This window comes from Halyomorpha halys, unplaced genomic scaffold (assembly GCF_000696795.3).
Source record: "Halyomorpha halys isolate HHAL.00 unplaced genomic scaffold, Hhal_1.1 Scaffold242.1, whole genome shotgun sequence".
NCBI classification, from domain to species: Eukaryota; Metazoa; Arthropoda; class Insecta; order Hemiptera; family Pentatomidae; genus Halyomorpha; species Halyomorpha halys.
In genome coordinates, this window is record NW_027106343.1 from 64,455 (window position 1) to 74,903 (window position 10,449).

Consider the following 10,449-nt stretch of genomic DNA (forward strand, 5'->3'; position numbering starts at 1 on the left):
TTTTTTATATATTCCATGAAGTAAATTTCTCCTATTTGAATATATTATGTGTAGTTATCCTTTATTTAATCTGTAGTTTTGCTGCATTATTTCCTATTGAATCCTTTATAATTTTTGTATATTATTATTTTGAGCATCCTTTCTCAGTAATAAGTTGAATTATTTCAGTGCTGTTTTATTTTTTGTTTAAAAAAAAGAATATCTTCATCTGAAATTTCAAGTTTTGGTAATAGTCTTTATAAAATATGAATGGATTAGTATGAAACACTTTTCATGATTTTTTTTTTTAATTCCTTCTTGATAACAACTTTTTTTTTTCTCCCCCTCCCTGGCATTTCTACCATACAGGGTTTGGCAGCAATTGGTTGGTGCGTTAGTATTACGCATGTCACTGCTACCATTAACCTCCATTTATTTATTTACTATTCAGAAAATTATTTGGTTGGCACCATTTAATTTTTGGGAAACAATTTTTTACACCGTGATGCTGCCCGGTACTCAGTTGTCTTGATAACAACTTGGAACTTAAAAGAAAATCTACCCAGAAGGAAGGAATTTAGTATTATAAGTTGAAATATTTAACCTAATAAAGTTTAAATACTTCTTGTTTAACCATGACGACTATTATCGTCACCCGTGTATGCAAATAAATCTATGTATGCAATCACCTGAAACATGAATTTTTTTTAACTGAGTAATGGACTCCAGAAAGTAATTATATATTATCACATTTTTTTTAATAAAATAATTAGACAACGTAAAATAATCCCAAACAATATAAATAATTTTTTAAATTAAAAAAAACCTTTTGAGCGTGTAAAAAAATTGGAAGTTTGTAAAATAAAAGAATGCATATGTAAAAATATTCATTAACTTCAAAAAATAAATTTGATTAAATTCAATAACAAAAAAAATTTGAAAAGGAGTGTAAAACCCTTAAAGGTGGCAGAACCCAGAAAAATCGTAGCTGGTGGAAGCTAGAACAGTACTAAACACAATTTGGGACAATCCAACATGAAAGGGAGGAGTGGGAGCTCTCCTTACCACTCTGAACACAGGTCAGAAAAGTGACCTCCTTTGACCATAATGTGTCATCAACCATGGTCAGGGTGTTTAACACTTACTGTACATTTCTTTGTCTAACAACAGAATACGAGTCGATCAGAAGTTGTGTTTAAAAACAGTTAAAATTTTTTTTTTTAATAACACTATTTAAAATGAAACATCGCTGCTTAAAAGTCAATTTAGTATTAATGTCAAAATATTTCTCAAGAAACTTGGATTATAAACAGATATGGATTTGCTCTATGATACATTAGAATAATAAGATTCAAGTAAGTATATTTAAATATATCAATGAAATGATGCAGCAAAAAGAGGATTAATAAATTCAGAATAATTTATTTTATTTAAAATTTATGGTATTTTTTAATTACTTATTATTTTAGTCTTAAGTAATGTATAAATATTTTACCTGTTTGTAAAAAAAAAAAAATTAAATAAATTGTTGATAAATTTAAAGGCAAGAATATTTAACAATTTTTTATTTATAATTGATTTCAAAAATAATTTTGACTTTGAAAAACCTAAAATAATAAAAAACAATAGATACTAGATACTTACCAAAAATTTAAATAATACATGTAATTTGCAAATGGATATGAATAGTATGAGTGTACATTAGACAAATATTGACAAACTAAAATTTTATTAAATTGTTAACCTAAATAATTTAAATTAGACATATTAAATTGTACAGTATAAAATTATAATCTATAAAATAAATTATTGCTTTAAAATTATAACCACAGCCATCTTGATAAATCTTTTATAACCTCCTCTGCTTTGAAGTTGGAGTCAGTGGGTTTTTACTGAAATGTACAAATAAAATTTTTGTTCTTGTAGAATGAAAGCCAAATTGTAAAACATACTGTTTATAAATTAAAATTGATGAATAATCTTGCCTGTAAATTTAAGAAATTTATCTTCATCTTAAATAAAATTTAAATATTAATTTGTTGAAGTTTTTTTTTTATTTTCGATTTTGAATTGCTGTCAGATTTATAAATTATGAAACATTGATTTGAGTTGTTAAATTATTATTTGATTGATTTTTTAGGTATTTTATTATTTGTATTTCTCATAGTACAATATTTTATTTTTCAAAATTTCAATCATATAGAAAGTTCTTAATTCATGATCTTTGTTATTAATATTAGATTTGATAGTTTTTGTTAATTAACTGATGTTGAAATTTGATTTGATTTAACTTTGTTTTATGATAACAGTGTATTCAATGAAACCTTCTTGTTTTGTTTCTCATTTACCATTATTCTTATAGAAAATACTACAAGCAGTTAGCGGTTAAGTTGTTCCGGAGTTAACTAATTTATACCAGGAAGTATACTCGGTTCTAAGTCATATTGCATTTGAAGTGATGTCATTAAAAAAAAAAAAAATTGAATTTTTTTAATTAACAAATCTGTTAAAATATATATTATATTGAGAAATATAGCGATTCAATTCATCTAAAAAAGAGATAAGTGGAAAGAAAACAGACGCGAATTCAATTAGTACTTTCCCTAAAACTATCACATTCGATACAAGTGAACATTTCATTTATTTATTCAGAAATATTTCAAAGAATCTCTTTTCGTAATTTCTTCATTTGCTTCCAGTTCTTGCGAAGGGTGATTTATTATTTTTTATAATTAATGAAAATTTAACAAAAAATAAAAATTCAAGTAGTTTTATTGAATTTTGTGTGATAAATCTACTAAATTCTGATTAAAAAATCAATAAGAAAACTTAAGTTTAATTTCACATCAATAAAGGTCTTGAAGAAGTGTAATATTCATGTAAATTCTTAATTTCATGTTTCTGAACAGTAATTTTAATACAGAGGAATTATTTTCAGCTTTAGTATTGCAATTATTTCCTTTGGATTTTGTTTCTTCCAGATGTTTTTGATAAGTTAATTGTATTCCCTTATCTAGAATATTGAAATCATTACTCTTAAATATGCTTACAATAATATGTTTATATATAGAAGCTTCACCATATATTAAATCAAAAAAAAAAAATAGTCTGGTTGGGGTCAGAAAAACAACAAAATAAAAATTTTTAATACTACTTTTTAATTTTTTTTTTTTAACAACTGTGATCTGTATCATTCCTTTTTAGGGAGGAACTCGAAAAAATTGCGAGCGAGATTGATTTGCTTATACACAACATACTGATTAGTCCAATAGACAAATTAACTTATCAATATTTATTTTGTAAACTAATTTATTATGAACCATTATTATTACCATCTATCTAATAAAACTAGAACTCATTGTTATTTAGAGATACCTGATTATTTTCAATCTGATATTTTATTAATTGTTATTTTCAGTCGGTAAATGTTAAAATACCTTTCAGGTTGAAAAATAATATTTATGAAACATAAGTTATTTTCTTTCCTTGTTCATGCTGGGAAGAAGTGTTGAATTTTAAAAATTGGGATATTTATGATTTTTGTTAAATGTGAAAAGTTTAAAAATGCTAAATATTTTAAGTATAGGATTGTGAGCAGCCTAATTAATTTTTTTGGGCAACTTGTAACCTTTCCTTCCAGAACCTTCCAAAATTTTGTTATTTTTATTCATCACTTTATTAGAGTATTAAAAACCTCCAAAATAAAACTGACTTCAATCTCCATTTAGCAAACCTGAACCATGTTAAATGTAATATTGTTTTAACATGCTAAAAGAAGGAAATATTTCTCCATTTAATACGCTTTGATATGTTAAATTAAAGCTCATGAATACCCCTAGAATTAAAGTAAGAGGGAAGTTTAGTGCTAAATTAGGAGCAGTATTAGTGGCTGACATGGTGGTTAGAATTATGTTATTTGTTTAACAGTTGCTTATGAATTATATGTTATTATATCAAGTTTTTGTTTACTTTTTTTTATAAAATCAATTTAGCAGTTCCTTATGATGGTATAACTGTACCAGCTACTTTCAATAAAATAACTAGCAATTGCATTTATCAAGTAACCGTTACTTTTTAAGTGTTATTACAAGTTTAAATCAGCTATTAATGTTTTGTAATTATTAATAAAATAGGTTCACATTATTTATTTTAATCATCTCTTAATTACTTGGCTGATGCTTTAATAAGTTATTTAAGTTACATGAGAGTTTTTAAAATAACTTGTGCCTTCTTGTGTTTGTCTTACGCTATCACTGCTTTGTTGGTTCTACAATCAAGATCGATATATTTTACTATCTTATGCACACGCATTCTCATACACAGCCTTCTCACTTGACTCTCGTTGCTTGATATTGTTAATTGTAATATTTAAATTTTATTTAAATATTATGAAAACAGTTTTACTGTTTTTTTCATAGTCCTAATTCATCTTTTCTTTTTTTTTTTTAAGGATGGTCAGGGCTGAGGTCAAAAGAAAAAAATACTTTTCAACTATTTATTGATTGCGGACGTTTCGACCTATAATACAGGTCTTATCATGGTTAAAGTAAAAAGACACAAAGACGGTAAAAACTAATATGAGTAAACTTACATTAGTGTTTCCTTTATTGTATCTTTTTATTTTAGCCCCGATGAAGACTTGCGTTGTGGGTGGAAATTTCAGCAATCAATAAATAATTGAAACTATTTTTTTTTCTTTTGACAGGAGCCCTAACCATCTTCAAATTCACATATGTTCAAGTATCTATATATATAATAATTTTTTTTTTTACTCAAAGAAACTATATTTCTGCAAAAACGTGGCACATTATTTTATTTAGATATAACTTATTACAATATTTACTATATTTTGTTATTTGATCTCTCTAAAAAAAAAAAGAATCACTTTGATTTCCATAGTTGGATTCTCGTTTTGTTTAAATTAAATCTGTATTGCTACAACCCATGAAGGGTCCGTACTTTGTAAGGGAATACAGTGACTAGACCAAGGGTTGTGTATGGAGGTGTTTGGTCTGAATCACGGCTATAGTGTAACATAAAATAATTTTTTGCCCAACCGGATTCGAACTCAGGTTCAGGTCCTTGGAGTTAGTAGCCATGGGCCATACCCCGCGGCTACCCGTACCCCCTCGTATTGATTAAAAGTTAATAATACTATTTAAAATATTTTTTTTTGAAAAATAGTGTTCAGGATGCAAAAATTTAAGTTTGGATTTTATAACCAATGTATAATGTTATTAGCTTTAAAAATATTATATTTAAAAAAAAAATCTATTGAATAATTGTTTTTCTATTAAAAAATATTTGAGTAGTTCCGGAACAAAACAGTCTCCACTTTTCCTAATTGTTGCTTAAATTACAAAAATTTATACTCACCTATTATATTTGATATTTATGACGATGCTTGATTTTTGGTTGGATCAAAATTGAGTGAAAAATCTCTCTAATAGCGTTATCATCTAGGTTCATAAAAAAAATAAAATATTTCATACAGTTTTTGATCGCTTAACTATAAATGTATATTTTTATGATTTATTAGGAAAATTAATAATAAAATAATGAAATGAAATTTTATTTTGGTAAAATATGAAAAACAAATCATTTTAACATTTTAAAAAAAAATAATACATTTTTCTAGAGACACCTAAAATGAGTTCTCATAATCAGAAAAAATTTATTTAGATATACTACTAAACAAAAATTCTCTAGAACATCGGTTCCTAACCAAGGTGCCGCATAATAATTTAGGAATGGTTCATTCCTAGTCAGCTCTGAGTTCTTAAAAACTCGAAAATATTGGGTAGATGTCGTGTAGGTATCATAGCATTTGGTGAAAAGAGGAATCACTTTATTTGTATCAAATAATAATGTAGAGGTTCTGCCATTTTTGTACTTCTAACAAAATGGTTCGACCGCTAAAAAAAGGTTAGGAAACACTGCTCTAAAATTATATGTTTATTTTTTAATAAAATAAAAATCAGATAGTCAATTTTTTTTTTTTTTTTTACTTATGAAGTATCAAAGCTTTGGTAAATAATTAAATATATTTCCATATTACGATAATTTTTGCAGATCAAAATCATTTCGTTTTTAAATGTTAAAAATACTAATAATGAGATGTTTTTAGTTGACTGTTGATTTGATATGAGAAGAAGATGCCCCCGACCATGCAGACAGTAATGATACAAAATAAGTTTAACTTATTTATTTGAGCAGGTTTTGTACATTAAGGGCTGAAAAAACAAAAACAACCTTAATTCAGAGAACAACAACTAGAATATATTTCCTAGTTTGTTTATTATTCTAGTTTTTACTGAATTAAGGTTGTTATTTCAATTTTTGTTTTTTTGTTTTTTTCAACCCTGGTGAAGGTCTAAAACTCAGGTTGTAACGTCGGCACAAATAAATAAGATTTACTTATTTTTGATCATTATAGACCGTACTCTCGACCATCTTCTCTTCATATAAACAATACTAATAATAATAGTGTACCTTGAAAATATTAAGAACTACTAAAGTAACTGTAAAAAAAAACCTGGTTTCATAATAATCTGTAAGTGCTCTAAATGTTAATCTGACAGCAGTTCATTTATGTTTATGTTATTGCATGATTTTTATTTATTTATTTATTTTGTTGTGTAATAAATGGTTTTTATTGTGATCTATATTTTTTAATGTTTTGATAATATTTTAGAGTGTTATTAATCACTATTTGTTTATTTTATTTTTTTTGGAGGAAAAAATGAGGTTTCTGTTTCTTTCATATGTAATTTGATTTGTTAAATGGATATGGAGGCATCGTTACTAACAGAGCTATGTGTAGTAATTTTACTGATAGTTAGAATATATGGATTACTTAAAGGGTCCAAATAGTCTCAAATTTCTATGATTATCAATGTCTATGAATGAATAGAAACTGTTATCTATTGTTTAATAGTTGTAATTAGGGAAATTTATCTCTTCCCAATTACAATTAATTGACAATGGTACATTTTTTGTTGACCACAGATTCAATATCAGGAAAAGATAGTCGAGGGTGCAGTCAGTAATAAAACTTATTTGTTTACTATTACTGACCGAACCTCCGACCATCTTTGCCTAACAATAAATTGACTTCAATCAATGGAGTTTAGGAAACCTCGAAGACTTATATTTCCTTTCTTGAATTTATATATCCATTGAAAAAAACTCCAGTGGTTTGATTGTTTTTTATTACAGACAAAACACCCTCTTAGGTCTATGTTTTTCTTTATTATAGAAGAAATACTAGATTATTTTAGAAATATTGTTTTTTAAGAGATTTATTTGATGCTACAGTAGAACCCTAACAAACTTGCTCTCCCGATTAAATGGTGCTTAGAAAACATTAAGTTGACTTCAGTTGACATCATGTTTTGTACCTTTCCTATTTAGCCCTTATTTAGTCCTACAACGTAGGTCAAAATGTAGGTGTCTATTGAATAGTTATTTTTTTACTATCTTTTTGATATGGACCATCTTATTTTTAAATTCTATTCATTAAAAAAAAAATTCAATATTAATTACAATTAAAAAAATGAAAGAAACATTAACCTCATCATTAAAGTCAATTACTTATTACACAACAAGACATGTTTAGTTTAGATAAAATTTTATCGACAGTGGATACTAAGACATCTTTGTTGCAACAAGGTGCGAATGTTTCAGACGTAGGTCCTGCTTCAGTAATGGTCGGCAACATCGTTCAAGGAAACCGGCTGGCTTCGGCTCAGGGTAGAGACATGGGCATCGTTGACGAAGAGTCTGATTCGGCTCGAAAAGTGAGTATAAAACCTTAACGAGTATTCCTTATTATTATTATTGAACTTAATGGAAATAACTTTTAAAAAAGTACTTGTATCTTTTTTTTAATACTTGTGTCTGAAATTGTTATTAATAAATAACTGCTATTTCAATCAATTTTACCATAACAGTTACTGCATAATTTTCATTTTTAAAATGAAAAGATAACTGCTATGAAAGAATTTTTATTTAAAACAATTTTTGAATAAAAATTTCTCTTTGATTAATTTTAGTTCAAATGTCTATTTTTTGAAACAAATAAAAAATTTTGGATTTAATTTGCCTATTTTCATCACAATGGTGTAAGCATTATGATATTTACTGTTATGATAATACTCTTGCATTTGATAGATAACACATGTAGCGGCAGTGAAGGTACTGTCACATTATAACCAATTTACATCCATGGCTGGAATTGTCCCAGTCACTGCAGGTTGAACTGTTCGATAGTTGCCGTCATGACAATACTTACTATCATGACAGTACTGTCATACTAGGTCTAGTGTTATGTTAGTAAAGCTGCTGTTATGAAAACAATTACTGTCGTTGCATTACTGCCGTACTAGGTATAGCTATGATAGCTGGCAGTATATGTTATGTTTGACGTTTGCATTGTTTACTAGTTGCCGTCATGATACCATTTACTTTCATGACAGTACTGACGTAATAGGTATAGCATAATGGCAGAATGTGTTATGTTAGTGAAGCTACCATTACGAAAACATTTACTGTCATGAAAGTACAGTTGTACTAGGTTCTACGTATGGTGTGATAGCTCAGATAAAATCAAACTATTGTCATGAAAACATTTCCTATGTTGTAATAGTACTGTCCCCTAGGCATAGTGTAGTAGATGAAAGTTCATATTATAGTAGTTCATTTACTGTCATGTTAAAATTGGTTTGCACAGTAACACTTAACTGCCTTAAAATTTATTTTAATCAACAAAAAATTACATTAGTTCCTACCAACTTGCTGGCCGATAACCAATAATTTAGTCCACAGGTACAAAAAGGTTAAAGACCCCTACTGTTGACAATATTAATTTGAGCAACCTTAAATGTGTACCACTGAATTAACGTTTATTTATTCTTATACTAAAGTGGTTCAATCAGATCTTTAAGGCTTTTGTAGAAACACAACTGTCGCAGTGTGTGCCCAATTATTTTACACAATATGTTAGAAAAAGTTGTTCATTTGATTTTAAAAAGATTTCAGTGTGTAACAGCTTAAATTATTAAAGCATTAAAGACAAATTTTACTGTTTCAATACTAAATACACTTAGCTTAAAAAATATTCATTTAGTGACTCAAATATATTAAATTTAGTCGAAAATACATGACTACCTCATTTTATCCCAATTTTTTGTCATTGGATTTAGTGCACCATTGAACCCTATTGAATTTAGTATTAATTTTGTTGTTTTTTAGTCTGAATAAAGAATTTATTATTATTAATTACTAGGAATATAATTAAAAAATTGGTTTTTAAGTGCTTATATCCAAGAATTCAACTCATTTGTTAGTTTTAGTCCTGTAGATTAATTTTTAATAAAATTTAATTTTAGAGATTAAATTAAATTTCAAGGATTTTATCTTGGATATAATCATATTAGGTTTTTATTTCTCTGTTATTTTGTTTTCTATATTAATCTTTTTTTCTAGTACCAATTTATATCGGAGATTCTGCGATGGCGAGCCATTTCTACCTCTGAGCACCTGATATTCACCCTTCTCAACTCCAAGGGCGGGGTTGCTGGAGTATTGACCTGCTCGCAGCTCCACAAGCGAGCAGAGCGAGTCGGTTCGCTGCTCTTAGAGCGAGCCAAGATCAACACTGGGGACCATGTTGCCCTTATCTTCCCACCCGGCATAGATCTCATTTCGGCTTTCTATGGATGCCTTTATGTCGGTATGTATCTTTAATTTTTTTTGCTGGAAAATAATTTTATTTCATTCAGTTAATTTTTTTTAATGTAATATATGAAATGGTCTTTTAATTTAAGAAAGAAAAAACTAAAAAAAAAAAAAAGTATAAATTAATTTTAAGATATTATTAGAAAATTAAAAACTATTGCCTCAAGTTTTTCAATAAGTAGTAAATAACTAACCTAATCATAGATGATCAGGTAAGAATAAGGTATTTATGTTTTTATGTATTCACATCAGCCATGAATGGCCTTACATAAACAATTCGGTATTTTAAGGTTTTTTTTTTATAAAATTGTTATTTATTAGCATGTTTACATAAGTCTCATTATGAGTCAGTGTTTAATTGCAAAAATGCTACCATAAAGACCCCACAAAAGTTGTTTACTCTAATGCCCAAATATGTCAAAACTAGAAAAAATTGGTTAAGGGGGAACTCTAAAACTAGAAGGGATCCAAAATTATTATCGGATCTAAATAATAGATCATATTTTTTTTTAAGATCACTTTGATGTAACTATAATGCAAGATACAAATTTTAAGTTCATTAGAGGTTATGAGGTGTAGATAGTTGACCGTAGATTAATGATTGAAGAAGTTTGTCAGGGGTGCGGTCAGCAAAGAACAACATAAATAAACAAAACCATATTTATTTATTTTATACCAGCGTTTCGGCTAGAGATTCTAGCCTTCTTCAGGACTAAAAACAGAACAAGATAA

At 27.3% G+C, this 10,449-nt stretch overlaps 1 protein-coding gene across 5 annotated transcripts in view; it reads left to right on the forward strand.

Moving 5' to 3' along the window:
* The window catches only part of DIP2 (disco-interacting protein 2), a gene marked incomplete at its 5' end in the record, with an annotated part of 91,726 nt that overhangs the window by 61,783 nt on the left and 19,494 nt on the right, over positions 1-10,449 (forward strand). For 3 of the 5 annotated variants that reach the window (XM_067044683.1, XM_067044685.1, XM_067044686.1), the window contains 2 exon segments: positions 7,651-7,778; positions 9,466-9,712. In XM_067044683.1, coding sequence (XP_066900784.1) covers positions 7,651-7,778; positions 9,466-9,712 — 375 coding nt within the window. 5 annotated transcript variants of the gene reach the window in all.